The sequence below is a fragment of the Peromyscus californicus genome, unplaced genomic scaffold (assembly GCF_007827085.1).
Source record: "Peromyscus californicus insignis strain IS unplaced genomic scaffold, ASM782708v3 Scaffold_11__1_contigs__length_118956290, whole genome shotgun sequence".
Lineage (NCBI taxonomy): Eukaryota > Metazoa > Chordata > Mammalia > Rodentia > Cricetidae > Peromyscus > Peromyscus californicus.
In genome coordinates, this window is record NW_026294402.1 from 17,840,903 (window position 1) to 17,864,078 (window position 23,176).

The window sequence follows — 23,176 nt, forward strand, 5'->3', positions numbered from 1 at the left end:
TTATTTTATTTTATTTTATTTTATTTTATTTTATTTTATTTTTTTAGTTTCTCGAGGCAGGGTTTCTCTATGTATCCGCCGTGGCTGTCCTGGAACTCATTCTGTAGACCAGGCTGGCCTCGAATTCACGGAGATCCGCCTGCCTCTGCCTCCCGAGAGCTGGGATTACAAGCGTACGCCACCACCACCCGGCAAGAAGAGTCTTATGAGCTACTTGAGGCCCAAGACTGGGCCTCCTTAGGACCACGAGAAGGGGGAAATGTGGGACCAAAATGCCTTCATCATAAAAATAAGGCCTAAGCTTTCTCCATTTTAGGTGCAGACCTTGAATTACTGGAACCAGTCAAACCAGATTGCAGGTCAAAGTACAGAGTTACAAGGTATTCATGTGGTGATGACTGCTGGACCACAGAATGTCCCAAGCCTGATTCCCAGGGTAACTGTTTAACCACAGTGTGTCCCAACCCTGGTCTCCACCTGAGGGCAGCCCATGAGAAACGGTGACAGGCACCCCCCCCCCCCCCCTTAGAAGTAAGATTAAACACGATCTGGGTACAACAATACCATTATTTCTACCAGTGAAGAACTTCCACAAGTTTAGCCTTAAACCCACTGATGCAAGAAAATCGTCTGTCTGGGCTAAACTCCGCCCCGCTAGCCCCGGGAAGCCCCGCATTCCGTAATGGATTGGTGCCATTGGCTGTCACTCAGGCCCTATGACAGAGGAGGGGGGCGGGCTTATAAAGTTACGCCGAGGTTGAGTTCCACGAGTTCGCCATTTTCCGCTCTGTCATTCCGAGACGTCGGTTGGCTGAGCCTGCGCGGGCACGGGAGACCGAGGGAAGTCGCCGGACGCTCCGAGACCGACCGGCCATGGTGAGCGCGGCGTCCCCGCGGAGCTGGTGCGGGCGGCTGCAGGTCCCCAGGCCCGGCTGCGGGGTCCCCGCTGTGGGGTGGGGCTGGGCAGGTGCCGGCGGCTGCGGGGTCCCCAGGTCCCCCGCTTTCGGGTGTGGCTGGACAGGCGCTGGGTGCCCCGGGCGTCCCTGATCCCTGCACCGGAGCTCGAGCCTGGTGGTCGCCCCGCTCTCTGCAGCTCCAGCGCTGCCGGGGCCGTGGGGCCGCTGGAAGAAGGCTAGAGAAGGGAATTAATTCCCTTGCAGCTGCTTTAGCACAGTACCCACTAGCCTTCCTCTCTGGGCTTCGCATACTGGGAGGGGTGAGATGGGGGAACTGCATGTACTGCATGGAAAGTCGGGAACTGGGTGCAGGGAGCGGGGTTTAGGGGTTGGGTTGTGCCCGTGTTGGTGTGAGGCCTCTGTAAGACCCCCTACTCTATTCTCCAGAGAGGAAAAAGCTTAGGCAAGGATATCTTAATATAGACAGGCCCAGACCAGTTTTAAGTTCCCAGATGGTGGTATCAGCCCTGAAAGACCCCCGAAGGTAGTCTTCCCTCTGGAGAGACCCTCGCCCAGAAATCACACCGAGACCACAAGTCAGATGCAAACAGCAAGAGGCTTTATTCCGGAACACGGGTACCCGGGGCGACACAGTCCCTCCAGAGGCTCAAGAGGCTGGTGCACCGACGGGCTGGAGTGGAGGGTTTTTATAGGGTCGGGCAGCAGAAGGGCGGGTACAGAAGCAAGAAGCATGTTCTACAGGGTTCTGATTGGACGATTCATATGAGGCCATGGTTTACAGGGTTCTGATTGGACGACTCATATGAGGCCATGGTTTACAGGGTTCTGATTGGACGATTCATATGAGGCCATGGTTTACAGGGTTCTGATTGGACAATTCATATGAGGCCAGGTTCAAACTCAGGACAGTTCGTGGTTTTTCCCCCGAGCTCGACACGCCTGCTGACTTGGCTCTTATCTAGGGTACAAGTTGTTTTTCTGACCTTTTAGTTCCCTGTTCTGGGGCCAGGTGGCCGACCGCAGATACCCTGTTTGTTCCTGCGCCCATGTCCTCTAACTGAACTTTCCCCGTACTTTTCAGGCCTTGCTCAAAATGGCGTTAGGCTAAGCAAGTATGCTGGGGCCTTTCAGCCCCAGAAACTCGAAAATACAGTCAGGATGTTTGACCATCTGGTGGGGACTGTTTGACCACGAAATGTCCCAACTCCGGAGGCAGGATGTCTCAACTCCGGAGACAGCTCCTGAAAGTCCTGACAAAGCAGCTGAACAGACGATGAAAGACCCCGCTTATAGCAGGCTTTTACTTAGCCTAAGAAACGCCATTCTGCAAAGCAAGCACCAGAAAAACAGGAGTTCATAACTGTGGTCGGCCACCCGGCCTTGGGAGAGAAACCGCTGAGTCAAAATAAGATATCTGTGGTTGGCCACCTGGCCTTGGGGAATAAACAGTTGGGCTGGGAAAACACCCACAAGGCCAAGTCAGCCACACACATCAAATTTCCGAGAATTAAAAATATGTCCCCAAGTTCACCCTGGCCTTATTTGAATCAACCAATGGGAACCCTGTAACTATGCCTCTCGCTTCTGTAACCGCCCTTCTGCCCCTGGGATCCTATAAAAAGTCCCCCTTACCCTAGGAAGGCGCGCAAGTCCTCCGAGAGACTTTGTCGCCCCAGGTACCTGTGTATCTGAATAAACCCTCTTGCTGTTTGCATCTGATCCGTGGTTTCGGCGTGTTCCTTGGGTTTGGGGTCTCTCCTGAGGGAAGATCTCCTCCGGGGGGTCTTTCAACATGAACCCTTTGCTCTACTTTCTTCCCAGTTCAGGGAGAAGTGGTCAGTTAAGAATTAAGTGGTTGAGCCAGACTGGTGGTGGCGCACACTTTTAATCCCAGGACTCGGGAGGCAGAGGCAGGCGGACTGGCCTACCAAGTGAGTTCCAGGAAAGGCGCAAAGCCACATAGAGAAACCCTGTCTCGAAACAACAACAACAACAACAAAAAGAATTAAGTGGTTGATTAAGAATTATCTGTGTATATCAAGATAGCCACATGCCTTCGGTTGGAATGTCAGGTACTTTCCCTTAGATGCTGGCCCATCCCCGGGTGGTGTCAGCTTATGACTTTTTCTGGATCCGGCTATTGCCTGCCAGTAACTCTGTCACGGCAACTGTGTCTGGGCCTCAAAGCCTGTCATGGCAGCTGTGTGGTCATGCTGTTTGGGGCCACCCACATTGGGAGACAGGTGTCAGTGGTAATGGTTGATAACTCAGATAATACCATCTGGAGCTTACTGGCATGTAATCAGAAGAAGTAGATCTTACCAGCAAGAGTCAGAGAAACAGAATTCAAAACAAAAAGGGGCTACAGAACTGTGAAGTCACGGTGGTTAAAAGTGATCATTGCATGGTTTTAGGAGGCAGGTGCCTATAAGGTGGAGTTGTGAGGATGGAAGAAGTCTGAGCCTAGAGTAGAAACCCAGCCACACTGCGTAGGGCACTAAAGGGCTGGGTAATAGCCAAGAAATGACATTGGGCTGTTGCTACTCATTGGTGTCTTGAAGTGTCGGTGGGGACATGGAGTGGAGGTTCAGGAGACTCACAGGAACAGGTCATTTGAGCTGGGGTGGGAACAGTCTTAACTCTGGACAGATGAATGGACAGATAGGCCTCTTTAGGAGACTTGAGGAGTACTTGGTAAGGTTTCATTCAGTAAGTGTTGAAGAGTCTTTTATCCTGTGGGAAGGATATTTTATCCTTCAGGATTACACTGAGAGCAGGTAGGACAAATTTTGGAACAGATCACAGTGTCTGAAGAGGCTTTGCACTCAGAAGGTGGAGGACTTTGGCTCCCAGTTGTGAGACCCAGTGAAACTGCTGAGTCCCTGTTGGGAGGACCCAGGAAGGAACAGACATTTCTGGGCTTTGTAACCATCCCGAGGTAGTAGCTGCAGATTTCAGGTCGAAAGCCTGTAGAGTCACTGAGTTGTATATGAGGACGAGGGAGAGTGTGTGATTAGGAAAGTTAGGCAGCCTGTTTTAGAAGCTTAACTGCCTGTTTGACCTGTTAATTGACCCAGAAATGTTGGAGGGTGCTGGCAGCATAGTGGCTGGAGTCAAAGTTGGGCGAGATTTTCCAGTAAAGTCTGACGTTTATAAGGAAGACTGGTGCTTGTTGAGTCTTATCTGAGACCCAGTGAGTTGAGCTTTAAGGGTCGGAGAAGGTTTTAATTGGCTAAACCTGGCTACTTGGATGACTATCTTTGTAGGGACTGTGTAGTATCAGGTTCCCAGCAGGACAAGGTCAGGATGAGAATCCTGGTAGGGAGCTGTTAGATTTTATTTTATAATACTGCTGTTTGGGGTTAGACTTTCCCCCTGGGTATTTAAGACCTTGTAGCTAGACACAAAAACTTTGTTATGGCCAGACAAGGCTTTTTTTTTTTTTTTTTTTTTTTTTTTTTTTTTTTTGTGAACCAATGAATTTTACTGACAGAAATATGGGTGAGGGGTCACTTACAGAAGCAAAAATGAACCAAAGACAGCGGCATCGCCAAAGCCCACCCCAGCCTGGGTGACAGCTCACAAAAGCTGGGAACCTGTAACACTGTAAAAGTCGGAGGTTGTACTTCCCATGTGACTTAGTCCTCGTGTGTAAACGTCTTTCAGGCAGCTTGATGCTTATCTGCTTCTTCAAGGCAGCTTGGCTTATATGAGTCTTTGCAGCTTGGCTCAGACACGGCTTCTTAAGGGTTGCTTTTAGCAACTTGTCTGGAGAACCTTGGCTTCTCTCTCTCTCTCTCTCTCTCTCTCTCTCTCTCTCTCTCCTCTCTCTCTCTCTCCTGTCAGTTGTGGGACCCTGCTGGGATGGGTCAGGGGCTTGCTGAGAAGAGTTCCTTTCTCCTCTGGTCCCCTGTGTGTGACTTAGCTGACCTGAGGGCAATAGCTAAAATACTGGCTGTCAGCTCAGCCCCTTTTCTTATTGGCTTCAGCTTCCGATATAGCTGTTACATACCCACAACAAATTGTGGTTTGAAACCCAGCTGTTCTGTAACGCTAAAAACTTGACTCAGGAACCTCAATTATCTGAACAAAACATAGTCCTTGCTCTATTTATTTATTTTTACCAATGCCACTTAAGTTAATTTTTACAAGTCTTACTGTGACATATTTTAACCTTCTGATTTTGTCCTGACCTCTTTTTCATAATCCTTCACTTAAGTACAAAACTATTTTGTTGTACAAAATCCTTGCCAAAATGTGTTTTCTTCTTATTAGGATGGCTTTTCTTTCTTTCTTTCTTTCTTTCTTTCTTTCTTTTTTTTTAAAGATTTATTTATTATGTACAGAGTGTTCTGCTTGAATGCCAGAAGAGGGCACCAGATCACATTACAGATGGTTGAGAGCCACCACGTGGTGCTGGGAATTGAACTCAGGACCTCTGGAAGAGCGGCTAGTGCTCTTAACCTCTGAGCCATCTCTCCAGCCCTAGGATGGTGTTTCTATACCTATAACCTTTTATATTTCTTTCTTACACATGTTCATTCTTCTTTGCCTTCCCTTTTTTTTCTTGGTTTTGGTTTTTTTGAGACGGGGTTTCTCTGTGTGGCCTTAGCTATTCTGGAACTCACAGTGTAGACTAGGCTGTCCTTGAACTCAGAGATCCACCTGCCTCTGCCTCCTGAGTACTGGGATTAAAGGGTGTCGCCGCCGCCCCGCCGCCGCCGCCGCCGCCCGCCGCCAGCCGTTTTTTTTTGGTTTTTCGAGACAGGGGTTTCTCTGTGTAGCTTTGCGCCTTTCCTGGGACTCACTTGGTAGCCCAGGCTGGCCTCGAACTCACAGAGATCCGCCTGGCTCTGCCTCCCGAGTGCTGGGATTAAAGGCGTGCGCCACCACCCGCCCGGCGCACTGTCCTTTTTAATAAAAATTTCTCTAACGAGAAAAGTCATAAAAGCCTGCAAAGAGGCCATATTTGATTAGTAAACTCCTAATAGTTGAGTATTTTTCTTCTTTTTACAAATGTATTGAGAATTTCATACATGAATATAATGTGTTTTGCTCAAATCCACCCTGCATTTCCTCCCCTCCAGCTCCTCCATACCCCCTGCCACCAAGTTTCCGTCCCCACTTAATGCAACTTAGAAAAGTGCCAGGATGTGCAAGGGTGTCGGCTCATCGCTAGAACATAGGCAGTCTATCAGGTCACATCTGAGGTAAACTGACTCCTTACCCAGCAGCCATCAATTGCCAAAAGCTCCTCAGTGGGACTTTACAAGCCTCTCTCCCATCCCTGATGGAATTTTACCTAGTTTGATCTTGTACAGGTCTTTGCATGCAGTCATAGCTGCTATGAATGCATGAGTTCAATGTCCCTGTCAAGGTTCATAGCTCCTCTATAGCACCTGACTCTTAGACCTGTGTTTCAAGATGATCCCCAAGCCTTGGGCATAGGGAATGTAATATAGATGTGCCATTCATGGCTCAGCTCTCCAGTGTCTTGTTCTCTAACACTTTGACCAGCTGGAAGTCTCTACTAATCACTGTCTACTGCAAAACAAAACTTCTTTGGTTTAGAGAGAATGTTGGGAGCTGCAGTTTAATGCCATGTCTATTTAACTAAGTAATGGTAATTAGTGCTTCCCTAGAGCCCTGTGTTTTCATGGCTTGAAAGAGATATTCATGTGCCCAGGTCCCCTTGTTCCCTTTGGAGTTTAGCTTGTATTCCCACAAATCAACTGTTGTATTCCCATAAATCAACTGTAAGTATCTTGGTAGACTCCTGGTAGGAACTGGTAGGCCTGGAGCTAGCTGTCCATGCAGTAAGCAGCAGCAGCAGGCTCATGAAGGAGTATCATGCTTTTTTCTAGGCTCCAGGGGTCTGCTGATTTTTGCCTTATTTTAGTTCCTTGGAGCAGCTTAGATAAAAGCTCAACCATCAGCAACAGTGGTTAGCTGCTGCGGGCCGCAGGAATATATCATAAGAACTCAGCTGGTTATGGCAAAGGCACTACCTGGAGGGATCAAGGATTTCCTCCAGAGGAAGCCACAGTCCAAGGAGTTTTTGGTGTTATTTGGCTTGTTAAATATCAGCTGTCTTCTGTTATGAAAATCATGTGTGCCTTCATAGTTTTCCCCCAATTGACTTTTCCCTAAGAAGGGCTAACAGTGTGGACTGATCACTCTCTGGACATACACATCCCAGGTATTTGGAGAACAACCTCAGGAAAGGCTTTCTCTGGAATCAGATATCTCCCTTGGCCACTTTCAAGGACTAGCAGTAATAACAGTCCACATGCAAGTCTCCTGATTTAAGGTAAATTCCACAAGGAGGACACCGCCTAGGTCAGGTGGACCTTAAATAATAGCTTTACACAATTTAGCTCAGACCCTCCTTTCTTACAGCCTTACTAACTTTATAGACCGCTAACTCCTTACCTAACCACTTCTAGGAATATTTAGATAACTTTCTGTGCTGACAGCTATGCTCAGCCAGAACCCCAGTTCAAGCCTCCCTATAATTATCATCATTGGCAGCATCCGGCCAGGTCCATCCCCAGATAGAGAAAAGTACCTTATCAGAGATACCTCTGTACTCTCTAAGAACAGACTTAAGCATCCAGGCTACCCGTTTGAGAAGGCCTGGCGGATGTGCCAATTAAGTTTTACTTCCTCCTTTCCCAAACCTTACCTCTGGTTCCAGATCTCCCTTTAACTATCACCGGAGGCATCTAGCTGTACACAGGTTGCCTAGCGACTGAGCACACTTTCCCCCACCCTGCAGAAAAATGGCAGATAGCTTGGACAGATAGGAGCCACAGGAAAAAAGAAGACAGTTTTATTTTCTCCCATTGACCTAGCAACTTATAGATTCTTAACATTTTCTACTAATCACGTTTAAGACTCTAGTTGAGCACATAAGATCCCTCTTCTTAGATATTACCCGAATTTAGCCTTTAGTTAATTCATTTCCCCATTGGTCACTTCCCTTTGGGGTTACAAATGATAATTAATGGTTATTGCCTCTCAATGTGATTCTTATCACCCCTCCCTTTGACCCTGGAAGCCTGGTTTTATATACCAGGACTTCCAGGGCACTGGGGAACGGAGAAGAGAAAAGAGAATGGAAGAACTCGATGGGTAAGAACTTGAGAGGAACAAACTGAGATGGGGGAAGAATCAGATTGAAGGGCTAGAAGAGAGGACTAGAGGAACGAGATGGAAGATGAGGAAGAGCCAGATGGGGAAGTACTAGCTGGGTAAGAACAAGCTGAAAAGGACCTAGATGAGGCAGAATTAAGATAGAACTTAGATAAGTGTAGAGAGAAATCAGGCAAGAAAGGAGCTAGGCACGAGAACAGACTGAAGCTGTGTATAAAGGATGTTATGCCAGAGGAGTTAAAGCAAGTGGACGATAGAGCTCGGTGTGCTGAAATTCTATTTCCTGAAAATAGTCCTCGCCGTTAGTAGTTTCTCTCCTGAGCCCCTGGGATGTATAATATTAAGGCTGGTCCCTCTGATATCATACAAGAGTTAGCAGAATTCCCTTCTAGAGAAATGAGACCTTTGAGTTCAACCCGTTACTCCCCTGATGATCCCAAGGGATGAGACTAGTGGATTTTTCTCTATTAGTATATAGAGCTGGGGGTTCATTCTGGGCTCTAGATAGGTTAGCGTAGATCCCTACACCTTGAACAATAGGGCTCTAGCTATATGTGCCTAATCTTTCCTTCCTTGGGGTGATGTCAGGTGTCTGGAATCATTCTCCAGATCTCTGGCATGTTGCCCATAGTAGGATTTGATATATTGTTTTCTCAGTGTCTGACGACTCACTTTTGCTTTTGAGGGGACTTGATACCTGTATAGATGTTTATTAATCTTGTCACTCATGGGTGGAAGGAAAGTCAGGATCTATACCAGGGATTCGTAAGTGTTTTGTACTTTTGACGCCCCCCCCACACACCGGGAAATACTCGTATGCTCTTAGGTGTTCATGTGTGTAAAATAGATGTGCATATGAAACATTTGCTGTAGTAAGAATTTTATTTATTTTAAAATGATGCTTTGACATACATCCAATATAACATTTCTCAAAGATGAAAGAAACTTTGAGTACTAGTGAGACAAGCTAATTTGTCTGACATAATATAGTGTAAAGATAAATGGCAAGAGATTATGGCAGAAAAATATTAAATGTCTGTGCTTTTCATAAAAACCTTGTTTTGAAAGAGCAGCTAACTATGTAGAGTACAAAACCTACAATTTATAACATCCTTGAATCTGAGCCAGAGTGATACAGGCGGCATCTGTTGGTGCTGTGTGATGCAGTGGTGCATACTGTGTAAAGCGTGCATGTCGTATGTTCTGAACAGAGACGACAGGAAGGCGTCCTGTAGCCGAGTTGAGCCAATTCAGTCCATATTTGATTTTTAGTGTTCCCAGTTTTTGGACCCCCTTCCTTCAGTTATGTGACCCCACATGGAGCTGCAGCTAACAGGTTGAGAATAGGACTCTGTGCTGGATTGTTGTATGTCAAGTTGACACAAGCTGAAGTCATCTAAGAGGAAGGAGTCTCAGTTAAGAGAAAATGCTTCCATACGATGGGGCTGTAAGCAAGCGTGGTGGGTGGTGCCGTCCCTGGGCTGGTGGTCCTGGGTTCTATAAGAAAGCAGGCTGAGCAAGCCATGGGGAAGCAAGTCAGTAATACCCCTCCTCCATGGCCTCTGCATCAGCTCCTGCCTCCAGGATCCTGCCCTGCTTGAGTTCCTGCCCTCGCTGCTTTTGATGATGAACTATTAATACGGAACTGAGAGAAATAAACCCTTTCCTTGTTGTGGTGATTGATCACAGCAAAAGTAACCCTAACTAAGACATACTCTATGGTCAGCGCTGAGAACTGAGCTCATACCTTGGCATACACCTGTAACACAGTGCTGTGACACCAGCCTCAGCATCTGCATTTTTTCCTTTGGAGACTGAATGTTATTGTTTATGATTGGGTTCATGTATTCTTTCCCCTTGCTCTTACTAACACCTACCTCACATACCTGTGTCTTCCTCTATGGATTTTTTTCTTTTTTCTTTTTTTTTTTTTTTTGGTTTTTCAAGACAGGGTTTCTCTGTGTTGCTTTGCGCCTTTCCTGGAACTCACTTGGTAGCCCAGGCTGGCCTCAGACTCACAGAGATCCGCCTGCCTCTGCCTCCCAAGTGCTGGGATTAAAGGTGTACGCCACCACCGCCCGATGGATTTTTTTTTCCTTTTGGGAATTAGAAAAGGCTAGCGTTGTTTTCTTGAACCAGTATGTTGACGCCTGTGTTGATTTTTCTCATTCCATGATACAGAATACAAATCAAGCTGTACCTTCTGTAAGAAACTAGTAACACACACACACACACACAGAGAGAGAGAGAGAGAGAGAGAGAGAGAGAGAGAGAGAGAGAGAGAGAAGTGAACTCTGATTTTGTGTTCCTTGAACTGAAGAGCAATGTGTCATTTCAGGGATTGGTATTGTTTGAGGACGTAGCCGTGCACTTCACGCGGCGGGAGTGGCAGGAGCTGGATGCTGCCCAGAGGACCCTCTATAGGGATGTGATGCTGGAGAACTACAGCAATCTGCTGTTCCTGAGTGAGTGGAACTCCTTGTCAGTCTCAGAAAGTACTTCCTCCTTGGTTAACAAGTAGAGAAATCATCACTTACTCTGAAGATTTCTTTTTATATGTAGCTGTGTATATGTGTCTGTGAGAGTGAGTACCACATGTGTGTGGGTACCTGTGCACACCAGAGGGCATTAGATAGCCCAGAGCTTAAATGAACAGTTGTGAGCTGCCAAGTTTGGATACTGGGAACTGAACTTGGGTCTCCCAAGAGCAGTATTTGCTCTTAGACACAGAACCATCTTTCCAGCCCACTGAACTTTCTCAAGACCATTATTTGGGGTTATCTACCTTGCAGTTTAATGCCACAAAAGGGTGGTCTTCTAGCTATTGAAGAATGAACATATAGATCCTCTCTGACCAATAAGTCTCTTACTTATTGAACAATTCCCAAAGTGGAGCTGTGGTTTCTTAGTAGACTGTCATAACACCCTGGCACCATTTGCTTATTATTTCCAATTTACAGAGCCCCGCATGGCCAAGCCTAAGCTGATCTTCAATTTGGAACGTGGCTATGGGCCATGGAGCCTGGCAGAAGCTTCAGTGCAGGGCTTCCCGGGTGAGTAAACGTGTACGAGGAGGTCAGCAGGCAGAGCTCATCGGGTGTTGGTCATGTTGAGCTGCTGTTGTTGTTTTAATCAAATTTCATTGAAACCCAGTCCTGAAACAGCTGGTCACATGGGTCGAACCTTTTTTTTCTTTCTTTTATTTGGGTTTTTTTTTTTTTTTTTTTTTTTTTTTTGGTTTTTCAAGACAGGGTTTGTCTGTGTAGCTTTTGTAGCCTATCCTGGGACTCACTTTGTAGACCAGGGCCTCAAACTCAAGAGATCCACCTGTCTCTGCCTCCCGAGTGCTGGGACTAAAGGCAACTTTTTAATCCAGTTTTAAAAGAATATTCATGGCCTCACTCCATCACCCTGATTTTCTTGCTGAAGATTTGCCTAAAAAATCTGAGATCTGCCAAAACAAACCCTGTATAGATCTTCTTAGCCACTTTTCATGGATTAAATGCTTGACCTAATTTCTTGTTTGTCCTGCTATCTTAACTTGTTTTAATAGAATAGCTTTGTTATTGGACCTTTGTGACTTTACTTTTCAAAAACCTGCTCTTTTTTTCATTTATAGGTAGGTAGTTGTCTTTGTAACTGTCATGTTACCAATACTGGTCACATGATACCTCTCTTCTGAAAGAGCTTATAGTTGGATAGAGCACAGTGGACTGAAGGTGGATGAGTGATGGATAGCCAGAGAGAGTGTTTACCAGGAAAGATATATAGGCGTGTTTATGTTAGCAGAGGCACACAGTGAGTTTGCTGTGGATGGATCTTTTCATTTAGTTTCTCTTTCACTTTGAGATGTGATTAGTAGTTGGGTATAAATTAATGACTTGATAGTGATCATGGTTAGAATATAGATACATTTGGAAATCAGTAGCCTAGAGACATTTTAATATACTTAATGTACTGTATTATCTCCTGCTTTCATATACTTTTAATATTCATTAGCTTTCATTTTCACTGTTTTTTGTATGTTCTTTGTGTAGTTACTGGTGTCATATGAGTTGTCTTTATTTTTCATTTCTGTATTGGGTTTACTTTCTCCTCTAAGTGGTGCAGTAGGCTAAGGCTACAGGTGAAGAGTAATGACAAGTCCCCCTTCCATAAAATGGGAAGATTGATGGCTCCCCTCTGTTGTACCAATTACAGTATGGAAACATCAATTATGGCAGAACAGACAAACCACGATAAATCTTCCAACACATATTGGCCCTCTAATAACTGATTCCAAAGATGGGGAAGTGGAAGAGATGCCAGGCGCAAAATTCATACTCTACATTTACTAGTGATCACTGACCTGAAAGAGTTTTCAAATAAATAGATGAATGAAGAATAAATTTAAAGCTTTCCCCAAAAATTTAGAATCTTCAGTAAGAAATTCAGAGAGATTGGGAAAGAAAATACAACCCGAGATCTTGAAAGGGAAATGCTCAACCATAACTAGAATATTCACTAAAATGTATCATAGAGTATATAGTGTGACCGAAAAAAAATAAAACAAATCAGGGATTGCAGCTAGGGTTGAGAATTATTACAGTCAGATTGAGAGAAAATATTACACTTAATACCCTCTGGCTATGATTAAGAAACCTAACGTGGCCCATGGCGTGGTTCAGTGTATAAAGGCACTGGAAGGCCTGACCACCTGAGTTTTGTCATTGGGTCCCACCTAGTGGAGGAAGAGAACAGACTCCCTTCAGGTTGTCCTTGGACTTCCACACATGCGCCATGGCATGCATGTACCTACACCATACAGAGAGAGAGAGAGAGAGAGAGAGAGAGAGAGAGAGAGAGAGAGAGAGAATGAACAAAAGAAATGCAGCCTGGGAATCTGGCACACAGTAGCAATGAAGGGACTAGAGGCCTAGATTCCCAGGCCTCTAGGTGACTAACCAACATATCTAGGTGTGTGAGCAGTTTAGCACCGTGACTTGATACAAAAAATTGACATGATCCAAAAAGACCTTTTCAAGGGTCATTAAAATGAAATTGCCAGAAGCACAAAAGAAAGACTCTTGAAACTGGCGAGAGGACCGTGCTGAGTTGCTTTAGAAGACAACCATATTAGCGCAGCATATGTCTTTGCAAAGACTGCACTGACCGGAAAGCGTGGGCTCATGCATTTGAAACCCTGAGACAAACTGTGAAGCAAGATTTCTCTGACCAACAAAGTTATCCTGTAAAACTAGAAAGAACTGATGGCCTTCTCCAATGAGCATGAATTCATTTTATATTTCAACAATAAAACAAAGCAAAGGAAACGTGAGTTAGAACCCTGGTATCTGTTAGAGAAATTTGTTATATTCATTACGGAATAAAATATGTATCCTTCGCTGGGTGGTGGTGGCACACGCCTTTAATCCCAGCACTCGGGAGGCAGAGCCAGGCAGATCTCTGTGAGTTCGAGGCCAGCCTGGGCTACCAAGTGAGTTCCAGGAAAGGCGCAAAGCTACACAGAGGAACCCTGTCTTGAAAAACCAAAAAAAAATAAAAAATAAAAAAATATGTACCCTTACCATGGGTCAGTAAGTGTCTTAGTTGGGGTTTCTGTTGCTATGCTAAAACACCATGACCAAAAGCAACTTAGGGCGGAAAAGATTTATTTCTGCTTATAGCTCCACAGCACAGTCCATCACTCAAGCAGGGACTGGAGCAGAGACTGTGGAGGATACTGCTTACTGGCTTGTTCCCTGTGGCTTGCTCAGTCTGCTTTCTTTCTCTCTTTCCTTCCTTCTTTCTTTCTTTCTTTCTTTCTTTCTTTCTTTCTTTCTTTCTTTCTTTCTTTCTTTCTTTCTTTCTTTCTTTCTTCCTTGTATAAATAGAAAACATTTATATGACTCAAGTTTTTCCAAATAGCTTAAGCTTAACAAACTTAGCAAAGACAAAGAGGCCTGGCAACATTCTTAAGCCTGAATGGACCCTGGACAAGGAGAGGCATTCTCCAAGTCACTGGTTCTCAACTTTCTCAATGCTATTTCATAAGTGCAGTTTTGCCATTGTTGAATCTCAATGCAAACATCTGACATACAGGTGGTCCTAGGCTACCCCTGTAAACATCTGACATACAGGTGGTCCTAGGCTACCCCTGTAAAAAGGTTTTTCAACTCCCAAAGGATCGAGACTCATGGAGTCAGAAGCTGTTTCAAGCCCTTTGCCAGACTGCTTAGGTCATTGTCTTGCTGTTTCACAAGAAATGAACATCCCAGTTCCTAGTTAGTATTTGGTGCTTATGACTCTGACTCTCATTTTTAGCCTTTTATTTTAAGTCCAAATATTAACAATATAGATAGAGCATTTCATTAACTTAAAATTTCCCGTAACCTTACAAAATTCAAATATTTTAAAAACTGTCCTTAAAAAGGTTAAGATCTCTCAAATGTCTTTCTGCAATATCAAAAATAAAATACCATCTTATACTTAAAAAGGGAGAAAACATGGCATCACCATGATATGTATAAAGCTCTGGAGTGCAAACAGTCCCAAAGTTCAATATCTGGGATTCATTTATAATTATTTTGGTTCTTTCACTTAGAGGAATGGATGATTTCTTTAGCTCTACCCTTGGCAGCATATACATAGCCTGCTCCATTTCACTGTAGCTGGTACTTCTGGTGATCATCACCTGGCACTGGCATTTTCAAAACTTAGAGTGAGCTGCTTTTCAGTAGTGAGCCTGATTAGATGCAGGCTGGAGAACCTGGTGATTATCATCTGTTTAATGCAAAGGTCCACCATTGCAACTAGACTCTCTTTGGAATGTAGTCCTGCCATACATTTGCAAACCTCACCGTTCCCTATTATCCTCTCTTGTCTTTAAAACCATTATCTTATTACATGGGTAAATCTTAAATTACAAAGTTTAGCTGCCAGAGCAAGCATTGAGGTACAGCTTTAATATTTATCAAATACCTTATTTATTAAACATATGTAGCCATCTATTTAAATTCTCTAGAAGCTTGCTGTTGAACACTTGGTAAAGACATAAGTACTTAGGTGTAACTCTCTAAGTTAGCTTTTGTTAACCTGAATAAGTCTTTATAACCTTAGTAAAAGATGGTTGCCAGCCATGTGGCTGTCTATGAGGTCACCAGCTAAGATGGAAGAAAGCCACAAGGTTGCTGTTTAAAGCATGTTTTTCTGAACAATAATTGCTTGCACACATGTGCACAGTTGGATCCAAGTTAGATACACATACATATAATTCAAGCTAGCTTCCATTCATACATATAGTTATTTATTTCTGCTACTATAATATCTTCTAGCTTCATTCTTGCTCATCCTTCATAAATCACAAAGTTCTGGGGTTTTTTTGTTGCTGTTTTTTTGTTTTGGTTTTTTTTGGGTTTTTTTTGTTTGTTTTGTTTTTTGAGACAGGGTTTCTCTGTGTAGTTTTGGTTCCTGTCCTGGATCTCATTCTGTAGACCAGGCTGGCCTCAAACTCAGAGATCTTCCTGGCTCTGCCTCCTGAGTTCTGGGATTAAAGACGTGCACCACCGCTGCCTGGCTCAGTCTGCTTTCTTATGGGACCTAAGACCACCAGCCCAGTGGTGCAAGTGACCACTCCCCTTTCCACGTCTATCAAGAAAATGTCCCCTAGGCTTGCCCGTAGGCCAGTTGGTCAGGGCATGTTCTTAATTGAGGTCCCCTCTTTCAGAATGACTCTAGCTGTGTCAAGTTGACATCAAACAAACAGCACAGTAGCATATGAAGGCATGACTTGTTTATGTTTGAATTCTAAAAAAATATATTTTATTATTGAACTGTGGCATTTTTAATATTACAGGTGTTCATAAAGTGAGTGCCCTGATTGACACCAGCAAGGAAAATCCTAAGATACTTTTGGGGCAACTTGAAATAACTAACCAAAAGATACCAAATGAAGACTTGATTGAAGTAAGTAGACATGTAACGTAAGGTCAAACCATATTTCCACACCTGGAGTGAGCTGCTTTTCAGTAGTGAGCCTGATTTGATGCAAGCGGAGAACCTGATGATTGTCATCTGTTTAAGCAAGCCTACCAGACTCCTCTCAGCAGCTTAGTCTGCATCACAATGGAGTTCATAGTGTTAGTATTTTCAAAGAGGCAAAGGTGCCGGCGGTGGTGGCGCACGCCTTTAATCCCAGCACTTGGGAGGCAGAGGTAGGCGGATGAGTTCGAGGCCAGCCTGGGCTACCAAGCGAGTCCCAGGAAAGGCGCAAAGCTACACAGGGAAACCCTGTCTCGAAAAACAAAAAAACAAAACAAAACAAAACAAAACAAAAAAAAAACCAAAGAGGCAAAGGTAATATTATTGATACACGAAGACATTTCATCTCAAAGAGACTTCTAGTAAATTCTGTAAATACTTGAAATCCTTTCCTGTCCACAGTGTGGCTTATGTGGAAACGAAGTACTGAATGTAGTATATGTGGATAATGTTTTTAAGGGGACAAATCAGTCAGTGGTAAAGAGCACACAGAAATATCTAGAGATTATGAGGCAGCATACTTGGAATATTAGGCAGCTCATTCTAGGAAAAAGTGCTGGAGCACTAATGAATCTTAACAAATTCTTTTGTTTCAAGGCAAAACTGAAGACTCCACAGAAAGTCTACAAAGGGACAGGATCATGTCATAGTAGAGCTCCTGACAAAACATTTCACCAGAAGTTAAGGGAAAACAAGAACCAGACATTGTACAGAGAAGAGAACCTCTATGAATGTATGGAATGTGGGAGAACTTTCTCTAATAACTCAACCCTCATCAAGCATCGCAGAAGAACTCATAATGTACAGAACCGCTTTGAATGTACTGAATGTGGTAAAATGTACCATTGGAAGTCAGACCTCACTGCTCATCAGAAAACGCATAGTCAAGAGAGAATCTATGAATGTAAAGGATGTGAGAAAGCTTTCTTCCGTAGGTCTCATCTCAATGCACATGAAAGAACTCATACAGGTGAGAAGCCTTATAAATGTACAGAATGCAAGAAAGCTTTCAATTACAAGTCAGACCTTACTCGACATAAAAAAACTCATTTGGGTCAAAAGCCTTATAAATGTGAAGAGTGCATGAAAGGTTTTTCCCGAAAGTCAAAGCTCGCTATACATCAGAGAACTCACACTGGTGAGAGGCCTTATGAATGCACAGAATGCAGGAAAACTTTCTCCCATAAGTCACAACTTACTGCACATAGGATAACTCATTCATCTGAGAATTTTTATGAATGTAAAGAGTGTAATAAATCTTTCCACTGGAAGTGTCAACTCACAGCACATCAGAAAAGGCACACAGGAAAAAGCTTCATGAATACAGAACGCAGGAAAACCTGCCACAAGTCAGAGGTCACTGGACATCAGAGAACTCAGGTCGCTGAAAAGCCCTGTGGATATGAGGAATTCGGGGAAGAAGGATTTCAAGTACTTACAGAAGAATTCTACACTAAGTCAGACCTTACTGCACATCAGGGAAATGCATAATTGAGAAGCTTTACAGAATGTAGGAAGGTTTTCCAGTGCAGATCTGACCTCACTCATCATCAGAGATCCACAGAAATGAGAAGCCACTGTGAAGAATGCCGCTCAAGGTTAGCCCTAGTAACACAGAGCAGCGTGTGAAGAGAAGCAGGGCACGCTGTCTGGACAGAACCTGCATGACTTGTCGCCAGCAGAGACTCCACCATGACAGTGTTAGAGCGGTGGTTAAGAGCTCTTGCTTCCTTTTATTCTTTGGTTTCTCTGTGTAGCCTGGCTGTTTAGATCAGGCTGGCCTCTAACTCACAGAGATCCACCTGCCTCCGTGCTGGGACTAAAGGTGTGCTATCAGTAGCTTGGGATGGGGGATCATCCCCCAGCTGCCACCAGGTTATGCAAGAAAATGCACAAATGCAATGAAAGCTTAGGAAAAACCCTCTCTCTGAAAATATCTCTGTCTCCACACAGTTACATCTCTCTACATACAGCTACATTTTCCACACACACTTACACAGCCCCTTCTTCTCTCTGAAAATCTCTCTTGCTCTCTCTCCTGCCTACCTATTCATGTTCTCCCCTCAGCTCCTTCTTCACACACACACTCACACTCACACTCTAACACACACGCACTCACTCACTGCCCAGCTCTTTCCACAGTTCCTTCACACAGCTCTTCCTTCATGGCAGCTGCTCTACACAGCTGTCTCTCTCCACACCACAGCTGCTGCCCCACAGCCAAACTCTGGACAATTATAAGTTACAATTTCAGTGCCATACCCATTCTCAAAACACAAGATAAGTTAAATAGTTCCTCTTAGGCTAGTAATGTCACATTGGCCCATGCACGTAGCTCTAAGTTGGTGAGGGGTCCCCGACAGTGAACAATTGGCTGAACCTTGAGCAGTCAGAGTACATGCAGAAAGGGAGCTGCTGCAGGGAGCTTTATCAATGTAAACAGCCTGGCCTCGATTGAGCAATAACAACACCTGGGAATTAGTGTCGGTGTATATTCTGTAGGGACAGCTTTGTCTGTTTTGATTTGTTCTGATCAGCCTAAAATCAGCTGTCTTTGAGACTGAAAATGCTGTTACTTTCCTGTGTCAGTAAAGAAGAATATTCTGGTGTTATTTCTATACATCAGAATTATACAGCTTAAACAGAAATCCACAGCTAAATGTGTGCCCCAAGAGGTAATATTTTCTTGAGACACACAGTGGGAAAACACCTATAGCTGTTTTTAGGAAAGAAATGTAGTAGCACATGAGAAAATACCAGACAGGAGCAGCAGGTCAGTAGCAGTAACTCCACGGTTTTGGCAAGTGGGGCTCCCCACCAGGGAGTTCTATGTCTGGTGGGTCCACTTGTCAAACACTGGTTGTCACCTGCTGTATACTCCCGTAGCCTTGGGCAGTGTGCACCACCACTGCCTGGATGGAGTTCTCTTTGCCAAGTCAGCATCCCTGAAAACACCTGTTCCCCCACTTCCGACAGCGGTGGAGACAGGGGGATCACTTGAACTTGCTGACTTCTAGCCTAGCTGAGAATGAGCCCCAGGTCCAGGAGGAGGCCTTTTATGAGCGGAACAGGTAGAGAGTGGTGGAAGTGGACCCTCGAGACCCACTTGTGGCTTCTGGGTGAGAGTTTAGGTGCGCGTCTAAGCATGTGTAAACAAAAAACGAAAGCAGAGGAGGATGGTGAAATGGCATCGTGTAAAGGCGTTTATCAGCAGTCCGGTGACTCAGCTTTGATCCCTCGAACCTGCACTGCTGGACACACAGCTGCAAGTTGTCCCACAGGATACACAAAAGGGTTAAAAACAGGTGGCGTGGGTGCTGAAACGGAGTAGAGGCAGGGGGGCAGCTTGCTGCAGTTCCCCGCTTAGTCATCCGAGAGTCACGCTGCAACAACCCTGTACATCTAGTAGTAAAGAAACATCAGCGTTTCAGATCCCCCACCGGGAATGGCCCAGTGGTGTGCCTGCTAAGCCTGCGCATTACTGATCTTTATATTCAGTTTTCCCAGGTTGTCTGCACTGTCAACGTTTATGCTCTTGAATCTGTTGTTTGAAAAACAAACAAGCCATTAACCATGTGAAAAATTGCAACAAATTGATGCTTTATTGCACTCTCTGTGAAATCAGTCTCCATGTATTTCTTGCCTGTTTTTCCATCCGAATGTAGACAAGGTTATGTTCAGCTCCCGGTTGCCTTACGAGCTTGGCTGTGCACAAAACCCTTTCACTATGCGTCTCAGTTTGGGTTTGTCGGCCAGTTCTGCACAGAGTTACTTGGGGATTTATCTTGACTTTTATACCTCACTTCTCTTGATCATTTCATCCCTATTCACACTTATTCTAAGAGCTTTATGTCCTGACAGTCTTACGGCAATTGTGAATGGTGATGAACTGTCTGCTCAGATGTCTGAACATCACACTGCCTGAGGACATGTATGGAATAGTGAAATTTCTATCTGTGCGGCATAGCTACCAAAGCACTAAGGATCCTTTACTGGCTGGAAACGATGGTGGCCCGGGAGGCAGTTCTGGAACCGCCCTCCATTCCAACCCCCTGCAGACAGCTCCACTGGCCCCGACGGAGCTGAAACCTCCATTCCCCCCCCTGCAGACAGCTCCACTGGCCCCGACGGAGCTGCCTGGTACTCCTCGTGGGACACAAATCTCCAGTGCAGGGACACATACAGTTCTATGGTTAAACCATGGTTAGCTTTATCGTAGGGAACACCTGGACGTGAAAATAGGTTGATTTTCTCAGGGCAGTTGGTGATTAGACAAACGTTTTAATAGAGCATATTGAGTAAAGGCAGACTTCTTTCCACAACTCAGTATTCACCTGCATAAGGTGAAAAATCAGGAAAAGAAATAATATGCAATCTACTCGTTTTAGACTCCAGAAGGTTGTCTTCAACATGTGCATATGTACACACTGAGAGGGCCAGGGAGCCAGACCAGAGCTGCGACAGGTTTCTAACAGCCCAGCCAGGGGCCAGGCTTTAGTTTCAGTTTACTGGAACTGGCTGGAGCTGAGCAAGCAGCTCTTGGGAAAACCACAATTTAGGGGCAACCAACCAACAGGTGCCCGCCCCCCAGCCTCCTGCCAGCTCAGCAAACCCCCAAACCCCTTCTGCTGGCTCAGCAGATGTCCCCTAGACTTCTGCTAGCTAAAGGTAGCTTTCCCTATTCTCTTGTCAATAAACCCCTAGACATTAACCCCCCACCACCAATAGGCCCCTAAATACTACAGCCTCCCACCAGTCAACTCCCAGACTAATCTTTCCTTCACCAGTCAGCACCAGATTAATCCCTCCCTCGAATTCCCCTAACTGACCTCCCTTTGGGGTCGCTATTTGCCACCCCAACATGCTGGAAAAAATGCTCTTGCTAAATTGCATACATGACTGTTGGTCTTGGAGGCTTTTCTCAGATCCTAACACACAAATAAAAGCTTAAAATTCATTCCTATTAATTTGCCTCCAGTGAACTCAACTAGTACTTACAGTTTCTGCTTATAGGGTTATCTGTGGCGATTTGAATGAGAATGGCCCTCATAGGCTCATGTTTAAAAACCTTGTCCCCATTTGGTGGAACTGTTGGGGAAGGACCAGGAGGTGTGGCCTTATTGGAGTGGGTGTGTCACTCAGGTGGGCTTTGAGGTTTCAAAAGCCCTGAACTAATCTCAGCTCCTAGTGGATCAATATGTGAACTCACAGCTGTTGCTGATGCCATGCCTTGGCTCTGCCATCTTGGACTCTAACTCTGAAATTATAAACCTAAATAAACACTCTATTTTTTTATACATTGCCTTGGTCATGGTGTTTTGTCACAGTAATAGAAAAGTAACTAATATACCTGTCATCCTTCACTGTATCTCAGTGGGTCACCTTTGACAACTGTCACCTAGAATACTCAAGGTTACTCCATGTTACTTTTGAAAAGTACATTATGTCTTCTAGCCTTGCTTCCTATCTACAAATTCTCACTCGCCTATACTGTGTTCAACATGTGGCTGAGAAGCACTTGAAGAAATGTTCAACATCCTTAGTCATCAGGGAAATGCAAATCAAAACTGCTTTGATATTTTTGTATACCAGTCACAATGGCCAAGATAATAAAACAAATGACAGCTCTTGCTTGTCAGGATGTGGGAGAAAGGGGAACACTTCTCCATTGTTGGTGGGAGCACAAACTTAGACACCATGGGAAGCAGTATGGTGGGTCCACAGGAGGCTGGGAGTAGATCTACCTCAGTATCCAGCTATGGTACTCCTGGGCATGTATCCAAAGGACTCTACCCTACTCCAAAGACACTTGTTCATCTGTGTTCATTGCTGCTCGGATATCTAGAGATTAGAAACAGCCTGGATGTCCCTCAACTGATATAAGGAAATGGTGGTACATTTACATAATGGAATATTATAGAGAATCATGAGATTCACAGGTAAAGGGGATGGAGCCAGTAAAACATTACTACTCGGGTAACCCAGACCCAAAATGACAAATATGGTATGTATTCTCCTATCTGTGAATGTTACCTTTTAAGCCTTTCATAGGCATGCTCCAATTTGTATAAGCACAGAGGAGAGGTATAGAGAAGGACGAGGGGGAGGGGAGGATGACCCAAGGAAGGGAAAACAGGAAGTTATGGAGAGTGGGGGGTGGGAGGGCAGACTAGATAGAACAGGAGGATTTAAATAGGGCTGCAGCAAGAGTTCCCACAGAGCTCTGTGGCTGGTTTGGTTCTGGAGTGTAGGCACCTGGTTTTGATCTGCCCTATGTGACTGCTGCCTTTTGTGTCTGCTACCTTCTGTTTGAAGTACGCGAATCTTACCTGAGAGTTCCCTAACGTTTCAAAGCCTATGCAAGACTTGGTTGTTGGAAGACTCAGAAAACTGAGATGACCTGTGCCTGGGAATTGCTTTGGCATTTGTCTCTTCGGGGAGCTTCCGATAAGAGGCTTTGACATGTGGAAATGGACTTGCTAAAGGTGTAAGTTGTGCAACAATAAAAAAAGCCTTTTGCAAAGTTACAGTCACTCAGCTCACCAGAAGCTGCCTCCCCTACGCTGCAAAGGCTAAAATTAACCCTAGAGTGACCTTGACTGTTCCGCGGACCCTTGGGAACTGAACACCGGACACAGCAGGAACTAAGGAAGGGGATTAAGGGAGGGACACCTCACACTAACCACCCTGTGAGGGATCACATGGAAGCTGATAGAAGCTTCTTCAACTATCTACATATGTGAAGTAAATCTAAATAGAGCCCCCAAATAATGGGGGAGACAATGCCCCAGCTAGACCTCTCTTGTCACCAAGTGTCTGGAATGGGTTACATCTAATTGAGTTGTTGGCCCCCAAACAACTCGGGCTCTTGCCAAGGCTATCATTTGCGCTCCACAAACCAAGCGAAAGTCCCTCCTACTGAAGACAACAGCTCTATAATTCATTGAACATGGAGAAGTGGAGCCAGAGCTTATCTAGAACTTTCCCTCTATGGACTGGTATTTATGGCACTGGAACTCTGGGTGCCACCAGAAGAGAAAGGTAAACACCAACTCAACTACAACACTTTCCATCTACAGTGTGAC

The 23,176-nt window shown here is 44.8% G+C and overlaps 1 protein-coding gene across 1 annotated transcript; it reads left to right on the forward strand.

Moving 5' to 3' along the window:
- Positions 1-745: 745 nt before the first annotated feature.
- On the forward strand, positions 746-21,388 carry LOC128120584 (zinc finger protein 809-like). Its single transcript, XM_052754742.1, has 5 exons — positions 746-876; positions 10,411-10,537; positions 11,033-11,125; positions 15,907-16,016; positions 16,689-21,388. The coding sequence occupies exons 1-5, from the start codon at positions 874-876 to the stop codon at positions 17,580-17,582; spliced, it is 1,227 nt and encodes a 408-aa protein (XP_052610702.1). The 5' UTR covers positions 746-873; the 3' UTR covers positions 17,583-21,388.
- Positions 21,389-23,176: the final 1,788 nt, after the last annotated feature.